The 19,033-nt window shown below is 37.2% G+C and overlaps 2 protein-coding genes across 2 annotated transcripts; both read right to left on the bottom strand.

Annotated features, from left to right (window-relative positions):
• Positions 1-17: 17 nt before the first annotated feature.
• On the bottom strand, positions 18-1,707 carry LOC145914804 (uncharacterized). The gene has a single exon (XM_083002652.1). The coding sequence runs from the start codon at positions 1,681-1,683 to the stop codon at positions 193-195; it is 1,491 nt and encodes a 496-aa protein (XP_082858778.1). The 5' UTR covers positions 1,684-1,707; the 3' UTR covers positions 18-192.
• Positions 1,708-2,418: 711 nt separating this feature from the next.
• On the bottom strand, positions 2,419-8,048 carry LOC145914803 (flagellum-associated coiled-coil domain-containing protein 1-like). Its single transcript, XM_083002651.1, has 11 exons — positions 7,952-8,048; positions 7,578-7,679; positions 7,328-7,446; positions 6,678-6,698; positions 6,360-6,528; positions 5,501-5,680; positions 5,171-5,310; positions 4,821-5,004; positions 3,870-4,079; positions 3,179-3,429; positions 2,419-2,983 (listed from the first exon to the last, which is right to left on the bottom strand). The coding sequence occupies exons 1-11, from the start codon at positions 8,003-8,005 to the stop codon at positions 2,785-2,787; spliced, it is 1,629 nt and encodes a 542-aa protein (XP_082858777.1). The 5' UTR covers positions 8,006-8,048; the 3' UTR covers positions 2,419-2,784.
• Positions 8,049-19,033: the final 10,985 nt, after the last annotated feature.

Genomic DNA, 19,033 nt, shown 5'->3' with positions numbered 1-19,033 from the left:
AATGTAATACAGCTGAACATGTGAAACAAAAATGGAAAAAAAAAAGAAAAAACATAAGCATACATTGGAACAAATGCACTATTCAAAAGATATCAAAAATTAAGACGCTTATAAAAAGTGAAACCATCTTGTGTACAAAGCTATAACACAATGTAATAAAACTAAATCACTTTTTAGGACCAATTTGAACAATTAAAACTGAATGTGGTTAAAAACGGTTTTGTCATTGTCAGGATGTTGACAACCAAGAAGGTTGAAAACGTCTTGCGATGATGGATCATTTTCATGAACTGATTCATAGTTGGGGTAAAAATCTTGTGATGAAGTAGCTGCATCTTTGCTACTGTTGAAAGGTAAAAGTGAGATATCCAATAACTCCTGAACAGGGTCAATATTCTCTTCTAACATGGCATGAGAAGGTATTCCTTCAATTCCACACTTTCTTGCGTGCATTGTTAAGGACGACTTATAACCAAACTGTTTCCCACACTTTGAACAGATGAAGTTTTTTTCTCCCGTATGAACAACTCCATGTTTCCGCAAAGCAGCTTTTTCAACAAAACTCTTTCCACACAATTCGCATGTAAATGGTCTCTCCCCGCTGTGAATTCGTTCATGATTCTTCAAATCAGTTTTGTTTCTGAAACCCTTCTCACATATTTGACAGTTGTACGGTCTTATTTTCATGTGCATCAACCAATGGTACTTAAGGCCAGGTTTGGACAGAAAAGTTCTCGGGCATGTCGGACATTTAAATACTGTAGGGTTTTTGTGAGATTTGCTGTGTGTGGCCAATTGTCGCTTTGTTGTGAAAGCTTTTGAACAAACAGAACATTTAAATGGATCTGTGTCCAATAAGTGCTTTTCTTTTACATGATTATTACATTTTTGCAGTGTGTTGAAGCCTTGATTGCAGTCTTGACACAAATATTCCTGTTTATTACAATGCAGTCGCTCATGGCATGCAATTCTGCACCAGGACAGAAACTTACTCGAGCATTCTGCTTTCACACATGAGTAAATTGGTTCTGACGTCAAGTTTCCAATGTGTTGTTCATATTTTAACATTGATTGAAAATAATTCCCACAATATTGACATGGGGGTGATGGCTCCTCATCGTGTGTAACCAAATGACTCATATATGCCTCTTTTGATGAACAAACTTTCCCACATTTTATACACTCGTACATTTGCAACTTTGTTGCTCCATACTCTCTCCATGCTGTGCTTTCATCTGCTTTAACACGTCCAGACTGTTTCTTTTTAGGAAGTCTATTTTTTCGTGTTTTGATTTTCCGCTTTGGTTTTTCCAAAGGTAATATGTTGTTTGTAGTTTCTACAGTTCCCTGATTGTCTTTTGACATCAAAAGTTCTTCCACCGCAGCTGCCCGAGAATCCAGTCTACTCCGTATAGCAAAGTCATCGAGGTCTTGAATAATTTGTGCAAAATTTTCATTCATATCATTGTCAGTCATTTGCAGGTTCCATTCTGGCTGGTCAATATCACTGATAAAAACATGTCTGTGTTGAAGTTGCTTCTCCCGAGCTAGCAATGAATGTATGGCTGCAATGTTTGATGAAAATTTTAATGCAAAACTTGAAAACTTCCTTATCACAATTGATGAAGTTGGCCCAAGAAAGAGAACATCGCTTTGATGATTTTCCAACTCAAAAGTGGACATTTTATCATGTTATTTATTAAAGTTAGCAACACAATCTGCGAGATGATAAACCATGTTAACGCACAGTCACGATAACCCGTTGGATAAAACCGTAGTGATTTGCAAAGTTTTTTACGTTCCCCAGGAACTTGTGCAATTAATCATTTCAACAACTAATTAAATAGATGTGTAGCAACAATAATGAATATGTAAAGAAATACATATTACAGCAATGCGTTGACGACCGTTGTGTTGTAGGGGCACTGTGGTGTACACGGCCTTAATTCTACATGACCACCGTGTGTCTGGCTTTCATTTCTACCCTTAAACAAAAAAAATACCAAACCGTACACAATATCTTACATCAATAACACAAACCACAAATATTTAGCAAATAACGTTTTGTTTTATTTGTACTTTGTGTTTTCTGCAAACGCAACCATGCGTTACTTTTGAATACTTTTCCCCACCCGAAATAAGCACAAGATTTTGTTAGAGGCCTCACAGGTGTACGGTGTCCTGCAGCGATTGGAGGCGGATATCGTTGGTTTTAGACGGAATGGAATAAAATTAGATTACGTAGGCCGGATCGAATTTAAAGTAAAAAAAAACTTTGGCCTCTACAAAATATTGATCAGGCAGGTTAGCAAGTGTCACCGGAGCAATGAGTTTGAAAGTAGAATCATTGACCGGAGTGGAGTCGGAGTATGTCTTGATGACAAAAATTCCTCATCAAAAGCAGATAAAGAAAACTTATATTTTATTAAGTTTTGCTACAGCATTGCTACCAACGGTGTCATGATAACGCAAAGGTAATAACGAGTTATAATAATCAAACAGGTAGTACGGGATAATTACGTGATTGCACTTTGTAAGAAAAAAATCACGGTAAAGTTTAGAACGTTTGTGTCCACAGTGCAAATAGGTAACTACTGACACATTACAAAAACTGTGGTTGTACAGGTAGACATTTAACCGTGCAAATTCTTGCGTAATAAACAGTATATTGATATATTGACAAATTACAACCAAAGGTAAGAAACCACTTAAAATATCGAAAACTCGATTCAAAGACATGATTTTTGAGTGTAATATTTTAATAGAGTTACGAATCCGCCTTTTTTAGTGTATGACAGACGGTGATTTAGGTCTTTCGTCGTTCTTGTGATCGTCATGTTCTTGTTCGGGCGCTTGATCCGGGCCACTAGAGTGTGATGTGAGAATTCCTCCAATATTAATTGTTGTTACGTTTGTCTTTTTGTCGGTAGGTGGCACTGTAAACCGTAGAGGGTGGCGAATTTTTGTGGGCGCAGTCGAGACTCTGAAAAAAGGAAACCTCATATTGTGTCGTGGAATATTGTGAAGCACATATTATCTATTTCCAAAGCAAAAGCTTATAACCTAGACAAATTGCCAGAATACTACAATGCTATACAAACTTAAACTCGCAGGTCAATATTTAAAATTCCTTAAAACCGTGACGTAATATACGAAAATGCAAGATTAAAATCCTCACCTTTTAGGCTTCGTTTTTCTTGGTGACGAATTTTCCTTGACCTCTGTCTCAACCGTCTCCTCCTCATAACATTTATTTGCTTCCAAAACCTCGTCTAGTATTCCGGATACATCCGAATCTGGTTCCGATTCTTTCGATTCCATATCCGGTTTTTCATCGGTTGAAGGTTGGGTCGTGGGGATCGTTTCGTTACGCTTGGCTGGTTTTTCCTCAATGGTCGTTATGGACTCTTGGCTTTCTTTAATCTTTGCCTAAAAAACGGAAACCGCGTAAAGTTTTCTATTATGTTTTCTATTATGGGTAAACATTTTGTTAACCACTGGGTTGTGTCTTAGTAATTAAAGGCTCTTCTGGCAAAAAAAGAAAAACTAGTTCGGGCGACGTTTCGGTCGTTATCCAACTGACCTTCATCAGGACAATTATGTACTATGCCTGACAGCATCAGCAACAAACTGGGTTGTGTCGCCTAATTACATTTTTATGTTAATGTGTAATATTATACCAACTAGTTTTCTGACATAAATTTATGGGCCTAATAAGGTCTCTTATGGTTACTACAGTATAAAATGTAAAATGCAATGGATTAGGTTAAAGACAACCAGATACGCTTTTGAGCGTCAAAGTATTATAAAACACAATCGACAGTAAACAAAAAGATTTTAACACTTTTCACACGTTTATTGGAAATCACCTCCAAACTTTTGATGGCAGCTTCTTTCCGTTCCGCTTCAGCAATTTCCCGAGCTATTTTCTCGCTCTGCAGATTTTCACAACTTCGCGCGATCAGGAGCCTCGCGTCCGCCCGCTCCATTGTTAAAGATTCAATTCTCGAACGATGTTTGTCTTCTACAGACGCGACGCGCTCTTCGAACTGATTTTCAAGGGTCGAAAATTTCACCCGCTGTTAAAGTAAGGTTGCACTTTTTAAGGTTCTCGATAATATTTGGGATTTAAAAAAAGAATTCTGTCATTCGAATTTGATTGTCATGGCATTGTTTTCATTGTTTGATCACTGCAAATTTTCTTGTTCAAGTAGCAAATAGGTAAACATGTCCAAATAAAACTATAAACCCATCACCGACCAAAGCGACCGGTTGCGATCCTACGGTGGATTATCTTTCCCGTTGTCGCCTTATAACCTGTTTGGTTCTATCCAGTGTACATTGCCTATGCCAGTTTACTCTTTATACCTACTTGTTCCATTGTTTACATTTTATTACGAATCAAAAGAATAACGGCCGGCCGTATTATAGAACTTAACGTTAGACACGAGTGACCCAAAATTGAACGAAAGTACGAACAATAATGGAAAATTACCTAAAAGTACAGGAATCAGTTTGTTAGAGCGACGAATTTGTCCTTATTCGCCAGGTAACTAAAAATGCTAACAGAGAATGGCAGACGTTGCTAAGGAAGTTCTGGAGAACAGAAACTGATGACGCCATTTAGGCGAAATTACCATTTCTCTTTTATAATAAATGATCGCACTGACAATGATCGTCTGCCACTCGTGAGTAATTTTGGATAGGAGAAATTAAAATTTGATTAAAAAAAAATAAAAAAACCCCACCAAGTATAAATTGAGCGCTGATTACTTGCAATATCTACACAATATTATTTGATACTGATAATTTTAACAAACCGCATCAGAAAGTTCCATCTTGGTTTTCCGAACAAGAAGTTGTTCATCCTTTAGTTGGACTTTAATATCCTCAAGCTCCTGATTCACTTCATCGAGGAGGAATGATCTATTTTTCAGATCTTCAATGTTTAAATCTCCTCCAGTCAATTTCTTTGTGACCATTTCTAACTCATTTCGATGGTCCCTAAAAAAATACATTTTTTACTGGAATTTAAGATTTTACTGGAAGTTAAGATTTTACTGGAAGTTAAGATATTAAAGCTTAACATCTGCAAACAAATATCAACACTTTTTGCAAAATAAATACTCATAAATTTTCTATATTAAGCCTTTAATGTTTTTTTAACTACCTCATAATTTCATTCATATGAGCTCGGAATTCCTTCCTTATTTCTTGCCTTTCCATAGAAAACTTATCCTCCATCATTCTCTTGCAATCATCCACCGCATTGTCGATCGCATGACGTTTTTCCCATTCTAGTTCATCAAGCTAGAGAACATTTAATTAAGCTAATATTAAAGATTTGTAAGACAATTTATTTGTAAAAATTAAATAAAATCAATGCACCAATTTTTTGTGACTCACAAATAATTTTCAGTGAATTCATTTCATTGAAATTTACTCCGTTTGCTAATTTTGTTGAGTTATAAAGCATTCCGCTAAGAGAATTAATTCTTACTTTAATTTTCCACTGTCCGTTCATCTCCTCTTGCAAGGTGGTTTTATAATTTTTAAACGACGCCTTCAAAAGTCGGTACTCGTTTGTTAACAAGTCGTACTTTTTCCGATTTTCCTCCTGGAATTCCATAATTTTTCTCTGATTTTCCTCCATGATGTCGACCTTTTCATCTTCATGTTTCTGTAGGAAATTTATTTTTCTACTTTTTAATACCAAAGAAAAAATTGCCCATAAATTTATGTGTAGCCATTCTTTCCTTAACTGTTTTATGCCAAAAATATTGCACAGTCACAAACGTGACAACAAACTTAGTGAAAAGTGTTCCCAGTTTGTTGAGCATTATTATCTATAGCAGTAACGAAACATGCAGAACAAAATTCATGTGATGTTGTAAGGAAAAACAGACTAATGGAAGATATTGTTAACCAAACAACATGGGCTTGCTTGGATAACAAACCCTGACAACGAAGTGTTTGTTTTACCCCAGTAGAAATAATGGAGTGCCAATATTTGCTTCCGGAAAAGAAATACTGAAACCAGCTACTGGAAATCTGTGTGCAAAGCAAACTAAAGCCATATTACAAAAGTTTGTGGCAAGTCTGTGCAGCTTTTTACTTGTGTACATTACAAATGTAATACTGATCAAAAATCTTGGCCACAGAATAACAATAAGATCTATATTTTAAATATTTTAAATTACGACAAGCCAAAATCCCTACATCATGTTTAAATGCTGGGTGCACACACTATTTTAATTTCCAGTGACATAAAAATTTTTTATTCTAGATTCAATTCTTTGCAGATGTTGTGCGAATATTCTGTGTAATATTCCACATTTGTAACTTATTTTATTGAATACCTGCAACAGGTGGTTTATTTCATTGATATGTTTCTCTTTGAGTGTTTTCTCCAAGTTTTGTAAATCTAGGTTTGCTCTTTTTCTCGTTCCACCATGACGAAGTCTCTCCTCTTCAAGGAATGTCGACAATTTTGAAACCTGTTCCTGAAGGTCTTTCAGTAAAGATTCCCTTTGTACAAAATAAATTGAATTGCAAAGTACACAGTTTACAGATTTTCTTTTTCAGTACAGTTTACGGACTGTTAATTTGATCAGTTTTAATTCTAGCTTAACACATATGTCATAAAAGTTTTCATCATATTCTGTCTGCATACTTACATTTCTTGTGAAGTCAATTTTCTGAAACAAACAACAACATTACTTTAAAGGCATACAGCTTATTTTTAAAAATTGGACAAAGTAACAAAAACTGTTATTTTTTTAATTAGGAGTAGAATGGATTTATGAATTAAACCTTCCCATTGTTGGCACACAATGGCATGAACCAGTGGATTATGACATAACAAAAGTTGTGTTATGTTGATAAAGCCACAGGTTTGTGTGGCATTTAATGGCTTTCCATTCAGAGGGCATGTCAGACAACATTAGAAAAACAGTATTTTGTATGGAGGTATCCTTTGTGGGCCCACTTCAACAAGGCTCTTGACATCCAATTGAATGTACAACAAGGTCAAGAAATATGCGCTATTATGTTGCTAAAAAAACATGACCGTTGAAGCAATTCTATGAAACTTAAAAATGGGGTTGTTGAACGATGAATATTGTTGCTGTGACACAACTTTCTGCACTCAACTTATTTGGCCAAATAAATGGGAACTGTTTTTTTACATGTTATGAAAGTTTTGGTTGAATTTTGTCACTTATCACTATAATTTGACTGTCCTTGAAAAATATGTAGATGAGTCAACCAGACAATTATTATGGTAATGCTCCTGCTTTGCTGTTAATCAAAGTTTGTTTTTGCTCACTTTGGTGGTGTTTCCGGTTTTGGATGATCAAAAAATGTGTTTGGGTTGATTCGAACGTAAACCTTCCCAGCAGATCTTGACAGACGATACCCAGGGTTCAGGTTAAAAGTTTCAACATTCTTGACAATAAAAAATTTCATTTGTCAATTTATGTAAAAAAATTTGCCACTACCAGAAGTTAGGTGTATCATTGTAATCACATAAAATGTAGGCAGTGTGTTTGGCATGAATAACAAAAACAACTAAAAACCTCAAACTTTCTTGGATATTTCCCAGACAAGCGAGCTTCTTTAAATTGTTTGTAGCTTTTCCGAGTATGAAATGGATTTGAGTAATCCACATAGTCATGTTTCTGAAATGATAATTGTAAAAAAATATTTCATGAAACAAAAAAATACTGGAATTACTCAGTAGCTGTTTTACCAGCAAAATGCCAATATTTCCTCTTTTGTATTTGAAATCAACGTTGCACTTTCAAGAAAATTTACTAATAATCCAACTAAAACAATCAGCTATTAGTAAACAAAAGACATTCTGATAATCCATAGGAACTACAAACTGTCAAATAGGATATTATTACATGAAAAAATAACCTTTTACTTGCTATTACATAAGATTACATACCAAAGGTGGATTTCCAATTGCAGTGTGTGGTCTTTGTGGCAGCTGATGAGCCATTTTATGATACAAAAAAAACTACATAAACTTGCAGTAGTATCTTGAAGCATAAAATAACAAAAAAATCATATCAACTTTATCCGATATGTAGCTGACAACACACATCAATGTACTCGGTTTCGAGGTGGAAACAGTAGTCTGATACACCATATGGCATTCCTTCAAAATCAAAACATGTAGCTAAACTCTGTTTTTCAAAACTAAATCAAATTTTCATGTATCCAAGGCACCTCAAAACATGAACTATAACTGGCGTCGCTTGTATTGACAGCTGACTAAAATTCCACACTCATTGTGTAAAACTTTGTCTCATGTGTTTCGCATTAAACCCCCTCCCCCATTTGGGGGCGTATCTTGTTTCTGCCGCCATTACGTCACAAAGGCTCTGTTGTATCAACATTCGCCGGCGTTTTAAACCCATTGTTCGTAATTTGAACGCAGGCGCTCTTCTCAAATTTGTACAATATCAGATATGGTTAATTGACGAAAGCGATTCGTGCTCCCACGGTTCGTTGTGTGCTGTTGAAAGCGGCAACACAAAAATATGTTTTTTTATTTTAGATCCTACAATGTTTTCGAAATTGTAAAGTAGGAAATGCTACAAAAAACACATACGACCAACAAAATACTTTCGGTAAAAAAATTGTATCGCTATAGAAACAACTTCAGCATACGAAAAGAAACGAGAAATTTCAAAACGCCTTGACACTTTCGGCACTTGTTACGCTCAATTGCTTACTTGATTGTTTATAGTTACGATCAGCGATCCATAACGGTTTAACACAAAAATCATAAATAATTCATTAGTACAATCCACAAATCTAACAACCAAAACCTGCGTTTAATATCGACAACGACATATTATTGCTTGCCGTAGCGCCTATCTAATTCTTACAACCAACATTGTATAAAAATACACATAGCGCAATGGCTTCAAAAACTGCAAGAAACTTGCTGTCACGCCAAAGCAAGCAAAAAATATTCGAAACATGCTTTTGAAAATAATAAAGTAAAAATAATCATATACGAATTTGGAAAACAATTCAAAATATCTTCCACAGAATCAAAACAAATGATTTAATTTTAAAACTTTAAAATTAGTGCTCGAACGCAACGACATTTTCAGTGGAAGGACTCATCAAGTTATTTTCGACCAATTAGCGCCGAACAATTTATGGGGTGGCAAGATTGATGTCAAGTCGAAATCAGATGTACAACGCGTGGTGAAATGGCGGTGCCCAAAAGTAAGTGTAAAAATGTTGTTTTTCTGTTAAATTTTTTTATAGATTTGAAATAATATTTTATGCCTTAATGTGCGCAAGTTTGTACAAATGTGAGACCTAAAGCCCACTACAACATGTTTGCAATAATAATAATTTTCGTGGATTGATAATGTAAATGTTCTCCTGTTGTCGTTTCATATGTCACATTTTAACATAATTTATAACTTTTTGCAGGTTCTTTGTGCAACTGGAATGAAGCGATCCAACTACTCGATGTAAGCATTGCCTCTTGGAAGTTGTGTGCGTGTGCATTGTGACGTAACAAGGCGTTTTTTCAAAAAAAGCGCTTTTTGTGCGATAAGAAGTTAAAAACGCAAATTACCTGCATTTGGTAGCGCACACATTTAACACGGTTAGAACTGTAATTTGTTTGTGTGTATACAAAAGTATTACAACGCAAGTTAATAATCACTTTGGGATATGTTTTTCTGGATAGGATTTTTTCTTTTTTTTATCAAAAAGCGTTGAAAACTAACCTAGTTAATTTCCTTTTTTAGATGTCGTGTCAATGTTCGAACGACCACCTTCAAAAAGATTTCTTCAGAAAGTGTTAGTGAAAACCCAGGATCTGTCGTGCGTCAACCGGGATAGCGGAATCGTTTAGGCCTAAACTCTATACTAACTTGCGGCGTGAGCGGCTTTCTTTTGCCATCGAATCCCGATGGAAGGGTTTCGTCGGGCGAAAGAAGGTCCAAGTCTCCATCAGTGCTACTATTCAGATACATTCGCCTAGGGATAGAACTACAGTAGCACTTAAATAAGGTTAGGTGAGGTAACGTAGGCTACTTGGGATTCGTGCGCCACATAGGGACTTCTTATTTACGTGTTATGGCTAAGGGTGGCGCGTTGTTAATTGGCTGTAGAATAAATGTAGGTTTAGAACCACGTTTGGCACGGCCTCCACCGCATTTGCGCGGCCGCGGTGCAGGCGGGCTCAGTACGGACACCCGCTACTCCGACGGCATTTTATGTCGAAGGGGCCGGCATAGCATTGCTCCCGAACGGCCCGCGAGCCAGCCCGTAGGGCGCAATTAGTAGGTTGCACTTTTCCCATAAGCTCTGCGCATAATTTTTTTGGTGTAGTGACCCTGGGCAAGGGGCAGTGACTCGGTGGTGTCGAGTTATACGCTTTTAACGTTGCTGCCCCTTTTAAAACTGTTGCTTGCGCCTGTACTAATTGTAACGTTAGGGATTTGTGTGGATTCGGGTTTTGACCAGCTTCATTTCCATCCATTGCTTGTACATCCGGGACACAGATTTCTTGCATAAGAGAGTGTGGTTCGGGTATCAAGCACTGAGATGTTGTAACTATGGCAACCAAAAAATATATTGTGAAAATTACACTTTGGTGTGTTTACACAATTACCCCCTCTCTTGCTGGTCATTTCCTTTTTATATTTGTTGACTTTAGGTTTAAGTAACGGTGTTATCGGTTCCGCAATCCTGGTTGACTCGGCCTCCCTTCATTAATGAGGATTGTTCCTCGTCGAGCTTTGCTTATTATGTTGGGGGTGGTTGAAAAACACGACAGATTCACTTTCTACTTTATATATAGGCTAAGGCTGTTGTAAGGTCTGCAGTGAGCTCAGATAGTTGAGACGAGATGTAGAGACTTGTAATAATATTAAACGGCAGAGACGATGGCGGTCCTAACTTTGTGTGTATTACAAACGTGTTTCTTGTGAAGCAGACGAACAACCATTCAACGATGAACACGTGTACGATACCATTGGCATAAGACTCCTCGCCAACTTTTTTTCCTGAGTAAATTATTTTCTTTCTGTCCTTTTATCTCAAATTATTCAGACCAGTTCTCGGGGGGTGTTGTACGTTTTACATCAGCCGACAGTTGTGTTTTTTTAAATGTAATAACTGTGGGTCGCCATCGTCTTGTTTCATTATAGCATTTAGTCAGTTTTAAATGGAGGTTCTGAAATGTTGATTACGCCCCTTCGTCCACTTTTCGCAAGTAAGTTATTGACGTTGCCGCAAGTTTACATGAAAGTAACATTTACGTTTTTGGTTTCAGGAAATCATGCCAGAAATATTTGTGGATTTGCAAAGCAAACAATAGTTATCAAATAAGTATCGGTCAGGTTGGTAGATGAAGTTTGTTCATTTCATTTTTTACAGGTATAATTTTTCATCAAATAAACAATTTTTTCAGGTGTAACTCATTTTTTTATCAGGTGTAATTAATTAAATATATTTTTCCCGGTCTAATGCCTTTTTGCAGGTTTCTAACGCCCTTTTTCAGGTTTGCTTAACATTTTTTCAGGTTTAATCTTTTTTCAGGTGTAACGCTTTTTGCAGGCTTAATTAACTTTTTTTTTCAGGTGTAACGATTTTTTTCAGGCATAATTAATTTACTATTTTTTAGGTGTAACGCCTTTTTCAGGTTCAATTAATTAATTTTTGTTTCAGATGTAACGCTTTTTTCAGGCTTAATTAAAACATGTTTTGCAGGCTTAATTAACATTTTTTTTCAGGTGTAACGCTTTTTTCAGGCTTAATTAACATCTTTTTTCAGGTGTTACGATTTTATTGCAGGCAGATTTAATTTATAATTTTTAAGATCTTAACGCATTTTTTTGCAGGCTTAATTAACTTTTTTTTCAGGTGTAGCGATTTTATTGCAGGCATAATTAATTTATTATTTTTTAGGTCTTAACGCCTTTTTCAGGTTCAATTAATTAAAAAAAAATTTTCAGGTGTAACGCTTTTTTCAGGCTTAATTAAAACATTTTTTCAGGTGTAACGATTTTATTGCAGGCAGATTTAATTTGTAATTTTTAAGATTTTAACGCATTTTTTTGCAGGCTTAATTAAAACATTTTTTCAGGTGTAACGATTTTATTGCAGGCATAATTCATTTATTATTTTTTCAGGTCTTAACTCTTTTTGCAGGCTTAATTACCATTTTTTTTAACAGGTTAAAACGCTTTTTTTTCAGGGTTAAAATATTGACATTTTTTTCAGGTGTAACGCTTTTTTTCAGGCTTTGACTTTTTTCAGATGTAACGCTTTTTAGATTTCTATAATTTGATGCGTTTTCTGTAAGGTTTAGGGAATTATGAATTTGTTTCTCAGCTTTGCTTGTGCTTGTTTTTTCAGGTTTAGGAATAATTGTGTTTTGTTTTTCAGGTTTTCAGGCTTGTTTTATAAAGTTTAGGGAAATATTGTTTGGTTTACGAAGTACATTTTCTGGATTTAGTTTTATTTGTAAAAATGTCTTTTTTCTTTCAGGTTTAGGAATTGGTTGATTTTTTTTTGTTCAGGTTTTAATTTTATTCTGTGTTTAGGTTTATTTTTAGGTGTGTTTTGTTTTTTCAGGTTCAGAATTTTTTTGTTTTTTTAGGTTTAGGGGTATAGGAATGGTTTGTTTTAAGGTAAGTATAGGGGTAAGGAACAGGTGAACGTAATTTTTTTACTGAAAATCAGTCGTATTTGTATGTACCGCACCCAATTAACACTACCATAATTCTTTTCTTATTTAGATTGCACAATATTAACAATTAATATTCTGTTACATACAGTTGAGATCGAATCGCCCGCTGCATTCCCTCCTCTCTGTGACCTAATGTACACACTGTCGGATGTGACGTAACAAAACCTACAAATGCCAATATCCACCTAAACTGAACCGCACAAAACAACCCACTTTAGATGGGACTGCTCTGGTGCTATGTGCTCGGTGATCTAAAAACCCCTGTCTTGCGTAACGGGTTTGCTGCATCTTCAATCCAGATAAATCTGTTCTTGTGCTTATGATGCAGTTGTGTTTATGATTAAGATAAATGTATAAGTTTTGCAGTGATTTTGTTGCAATTTGTAAATGAATTTCTTAAACATGCAAATGCTCATTTCTGTTTGAACGATTTAAGGTTTGTCGTGTGGTGAATTTATCGTCAACGTCCCGAATAAAAATAGGTTGGGCAAGTAGGACCAGCACAACTTTAATTCCTCCTTTACAACACCTGTACAAGCATAACGCTTGTGTCGATCGCCCGGTAAGATTCTACACTACAATACGTCCGCTCGTACCACAAGCCTTTCAACATCTTTTCCACGTACTTAAATATGATTTCCCGCACTCGAAAAGCTTGCCCCTTACAGTAGTACAAATTAATTCTGTCTATACAGCCCGGTAAATTTACGCACGACGAATAGAAGTTGCTACCCTTGAAGTATTATTGCTTCAGCCTTCCTTTAAGTCATCCTCAGCGGCTGAATCTTAACCAAATCTCTGTTGCCATGCGGCAATTTTTAACCAACGTAGTTTGAATTAAATCTGCATTCTGCGCCTCGACCGGTTGGACAACTCGTGCTTGCGGAATCTTTGTTTTTTTGTTCTTGTCATTTATTGGAATGCTTTATGTCAAAAGATTTATCACAATGTTATCACCTTTTTTGCATTGCAACTTGTTGCGCAATGTTTTCAAGCAAAGTGTGACGTTTGTCAAGTGCTAAAAAATAGAAACAATTCATGTTTTACGCTTGAGTAACTTCGTCGCACACGATTGATTTTCTGGGAGCGCGAGAACAATCATAACCACCCTCATTCTGGCAGAATTCTGGCAGAATAATTTTGCAAATTTGCCACATTTTGGAAGGTACAACAGGCATTTACTCAAAAATTGGTTTCTTTTGGATTAGAATCAAATTACAGAGATAAGCAAGCAGTTCAAACCTCAAAAAACATTTAAACAAATTTTTTCGCAGCTGTATCAATCAAAAAAATCGCGAATTAAAAAAATCGCCTGGTTTTGCGATTCAGCATAATGGCGGCATGCAAAAAACTTCCCTAATACAAAGAATTCTGCTCGGCGTTCTTGCAATAGGTGCCAATATTGACCAACATCACGAGAACGGAAATTTAATGCTCTACCACATGCAATTAACAAATTTGAAATTAAGGTGCCGGATGACCTTCAAATCGCCCATCGAAGACGACCCGCTTTTTTGCGAATCAGCAGCATAATGGCGTATTGTCGGCATGCGAAAAACTTCCCTATTAAAACAATTCTGCTCGGCGTTCCTGCAATAGGTGCCAATATTGACCAACATCACGAGAACGGAAATTTAATGCTCTACCACATGCAATTAACAAATTTGAAATTAAGGTGCCGGATGACCTTCAAATCGCCCATCGAAGACGACCCGCTTTTTTGCGAATCAGCAGCATAATGGCGTATTGTCGGCATGCGAAAAACTTCCCTATTAAAACAATTCTGCTCGGCGTTCTTGCAATAGGTGCCAATATTGACCAACATCACGAGAACGGAAATTTAATGCTCTACCACATGCAATTAACAAATTTGAAATTAAGGTGCCGGATGACCTTCAAATCGCCCATCGAAGACGACCCGCTTTTTTGCGAATCAGCAGCATAATGGCGTATTGTCGGCATGCGAAAAACTTCCCTATTAAAACAATTCTGCTCGGCGTTCTTGCAATAGGTGCCAATATTGACCAACATCACGAGAACGGAAATTTAATGCTCTACCACATGCAATTAACAAATTTGAAATTAAGGTGCCGGATGACCTTCAAATCGCCCATCGAAGACGACCCGCTTTTTTGCGAATCAGCAGCATAATGGCGTATTGTCGGCATGCGAAAAACTTCCCTATTAAAACAATTCTGCTCGGCGTTCTTGCAATAGGTGCCAATATTGACCAACATCACGAGAACGGAAATTTAATGCTCTACCACATGCAATTAACAAATTTGAAATTAAGGTGCCGGATGACCTTCAAATCGCCCATCGAAGACGACCCGCTTTTTTGCGAATCAGCAGCATAATGGCGTATTGTCGGCATGCGAAAAACTTCCCTATTAAAACAATTCTGCTCGGCGTTCCTGCAATAGGTGCCAATATTGACCAACATCACGAGAACGGAAATTTAATGCTCTACCACATGCAATTAACAAATTTGAAATTAAGGTGCCGGATGACCTTCAAATCGCCCATCGAAGACGACCCGCTTTTTTGCGAATCAGCAGCATAATGGCGTATTGTCGGCATGCGAAAAACTTCCCTATTAAAACAATTCTGCTCGGCGTTCTTGCAATAGGTGCCAATATTGACCAACATCACGAGAACGGAAATTTAATGCTCTACCACATGCAATTAACAAATTTGAAATTAAGGTGCCGGATGACCTTCAAATCGCCCATCGAAGACGACCCGCTTTTTTGCGAATCAGCAGCATAATGGCGTATTGTCGGCATGCGAAAAACTTCCCTATTAAAACAATTCTGCTCGGCGTTCTTGCAATAGGTGCCAATATTGACCAACATCACGAGAACGGAAATTTAATGCTCTACCACATGCAATTAACAAATTTGAAATTAAGGTGCCGGATGACCTTCAAATCGCCCATCGAAGACGACCCGCTTTTTTGCGAATCAGCAGCATAATGGCGTATTGTCGGCATGCGAAAAACTTCCCTATTAAAACAATTCTGCTCGGCGTTCTTGCAATAGGTGCCAATATTGACCAACATCACGAGAACGGAAATTTAATGCTCTACCACATGCAATTAACAAATTTGAAATTAAGGTGCCGGATGACCTTCAAATCGCCCATCGAAGACGACCCGCTTTTTTGCGAATCAGCAGCATAATGGCGTATTGTCGGCATGCGAAAAACTTCCCTATTAAAACAATTCTGCTCGGCGTTCTTGCAATAGGTGCCAATAAAAGATTCAATTTTGTGCTTCATCCCCTTGAACATTTTGATGGTTTTTCAACTAAACTTTTCACAGCACCCTTCACCAAACGTCTGACTGACTGAGAAGAGCAAAAATTTGCACTAAAACTGCACCAAACACGCTGAAAATCGCCCTGGCTACACCACGTGACTTCTTGCTCATTAAATAGAAAATTGACCCCAATGCATCACCGGTTGCCTTGTGACGAAACTGAGACTCTCTATGACGCAGGAGTACAAGACGGGCATTCCCCGCGGGCAAAACTATTTTAATAGAATTGCTGACATGCGGTCTTTAGTCCTATTTTGTTAAAATAAAGTTTGGTCCTGGCCTTGAAATTCGTTTTGGTCGAAGATTGCCTTTCTTTCTGTTTGTCCCTTATGACGCAATGACTTTGATGTGGACATATTTCACGCGTTATCGTTTGACTGTACTGTTGCATTCTATTAGGATTTGATCTCAGATACCGAAGGGTTTATCAACTCGTATGGATTCGTGGTACCTAACATGAAAATTTTATTAACCCCTCTCCTATTATCTCCTGACTCCCCTACCAATGACACATTTGCAGGAATTTACTACATTTTCAATTTTCTTTTTCCTCAAAAGTAACCATAACAATTCAACTTTTCCTTTTTTTTCGAACTGAATACGACCTGCACAGAAAATAGAGCATATTTTTTTTACAGTATTTTGTCACAGAAATCAATTATGCAACACATGTCACAGGATAAACAGTAAATACATATGTTTGTGGGTATTAGAAAAAATAGTATTTAGCGTTATATATGTCACATATCTCTAAAATTTGTTGCCATTTTATCCAAAGAGCACATGAAAAAGAAATGTAAGAAGGAACCCATCATCTAAACATGTAGCAAAAATGTTTTGTATTTGTTTACACCAAGGGTGTACAAACTGCAGTCCGCAAATCAATATTTTGTAGCATGTCGAAGGCTGCTACGTGGCCCGGCCCCGGAAGTCAACAAATACAATTTTTTACAAATAAAGTTGTGTATTATTGCCAAGTTTGCTGATTTGTGCAAATGTACATGATTGAACACATGTTGTACTTGCATACTGCTAAAGTTATAAATTTAGAAGGCTTATTGGTCAATATGGTCAAATTTGGTCAATATTGGCACCTATTGCAAGAACGCCGAGCAGAATTGTTTTAATAGGGAAGTTTTTCGCATGCCGACAATACGCCATTATGCTGCTGATTCGCAAAAAAGCGGGTCGTCTTCGATGGGCGATTTGAAGGTCATCCGGCACCTTAATTTCAAATTTGTTAATTGCATGTGGTAGAGCATTAAATTTCCGTTCTCGTGATGTTGGTCAATATTGGCACCTATTGCAGGAACGCCGAGCAGAATTGTTTTAATAGGGAAGTTTTTCGCATGCCGACAATACGCCATTATGCTGCTGATTCGCAAAAAAGCGGGTCGTCTTCGATGGGCGATTTGAAGGTCATCCGGCACCTTAATTTCAAATTTGTTAATTGCATGTGGTAGAGCATTAAATTTCCGTTCTCGTGATGTTGGTCAATATTGGCACCTATTGCAAGAACGCCGAGCAGAATTGTTTTAATAGGGAAGTTTTTCGCATGCCGACAATACGCCATTATGCTGCTGATTCGCAAAAAAGCGGGTCGTCTTCGATGGGCGATTTGAAGGTCATCCGGCACCTTAATTTCAAATTTGTTAATTGCATGTGGTAGAGCATTAAATTTCCGTTCTCGTGATGTTGGTCAATATTGGCACCTATTGCAAGAACGCCGAGCAGAATTGTTTTAATAGGGAAGTTTTTCGCATGCCGACAATACGCCATTATGCTGCTGATTCGCAAAAAAGCGGGTCGTCTTCGATGGGCGATTTGAAGGTCATCCGGCACCTTAATTTCAAATTTGTTAATTGCATGTGGTAGAGCATTAAATTTCCGTTCTCGTGATGTTGGTCAATATTGGCACCTATTGCAAGAACGCCGAGCAGAATTGTTTTAATAGGGAAGTTTTTCGCATGCCGACAATACGCCATTATGCTGCTGATTCGCAAAAAAGCGGGTCGTCTTCGATGGGCGATTTGAAGGTCATCCGGCACCTTAATTTCAAATTTGTTAATTGCATGTGGTAGAGCATTAAATTTCCGTTCTCGTGATGTTGGTCAATATTGGCACCTATTGCAAGAACGCCGAGCAGAATTGTTTTAATAGGGAAGTTTTTCGCATGCCGACAATACGCCATTATGCTGCTGATTCGCAAAAAAGCGGGTCGTCTTCGATGGGCGATTTGAAGGTCATCCGGCACCTTAATTTCAAATTTGTTAATTGCATGTGGTAGAGCATTAAATTTCCGTTCTCGTGATGTTGGTCAATATTGGCACCTATTGCAGGAACGCCGAGCAGAATTGTTTTAATAGGGAAGTTTTTCGCATGCCGACAATACGCCATTATGCTGCTGATTCGCAAAAAAGCGGGTCGTCTTCGATGGGCGATTTGAAGGTCATCCGGCACCTTAATTTCAAATTTGTTAATTGCATGTGGTAGAGCATTAAATTTCCGTTCTCGTGATGTTGGTCAATATTGGCACCTATTGCAAGAACGCCGAGCAGAATTGTTTTAATAGGGAAGTTTTTCGCATGCCGACAATACGCCATTATGCTGCTGATTCGCAAAAAAGCGGGTCGTCTTCGATGGGCGATTTGAAGATCATCCGGCACCTTAATTTCAAATTTGTTAATTGCATGTGGTAGAGCATTAAATTTCCGTTCTCGTGATGTTGGTCAATATTGGCACCTATTGCAAGAACGCCGAGCAGAATTCTTTGTATTAGGGAAGTTTTTTGCATGCCGCCATTATGCTGAATCGCAAAACCAGGCGATTTTTTTAATTCGCGATTTTTTTGATTGATACAGCTGCGAAAAAATTTGTTTAAATGTTTTTTGAGGTTTGAACTGCTTGCTTATCTCTGTAATTTGATTCTAATCCAAAAGAAACCAATTTTTGAGTAAATGCCTGTTGTACCTTCCAAA

The sequence above is a fragment of the Ascidia mentula genome, chromosome 9 (assembly GCF_947561715.1).
Source record: "Ascidia mentula chromosome 9, kaAscMent1.1, whole genome shotgun sequence".
NCBI classification, from domain to species: domain Eukaryota; kingdom Metazoa; phylum Chordata; class Ascidiacea; order Phlebobranchia; family Ascidiidae; genus Ascidia; species Ascidia mentula.
The sequence above is the reverse complement of the archived record's forward strand: the minus strand, read 5'-3'. Positions and strand labels throughout refer to the sequence as shown.

Coding starts and splice junctions, on each gene's coding strand:
- LOC145914803 (XM_083002651.1), bottom strand. CDS start 8,005: ATGGCTCATCAGCTGCCACAAAGACCACACACTGCAATTGGAAATCCA. Junction 7,680..7,951: donor CAATTGGAAATCCACCTTTG/GTATGTAATCTT, acceptor TTATCATTTCAG/AAACATGACTATGTGGATTA. Junction 6,529..6,677: donor AAATTGACTTCACAAGAAAT/GTAAGTATGCAG, acceptor TTTTGTACAAAG/GGAATCTTTACTGAAAGACC.
- LOC145914804 (XM_083002652.1), bottom strand. CDS start 1,683: ATGTCCACTTTTGAGTTGGAAAATCATCAAAGCGATGTTCTCTTTCTT.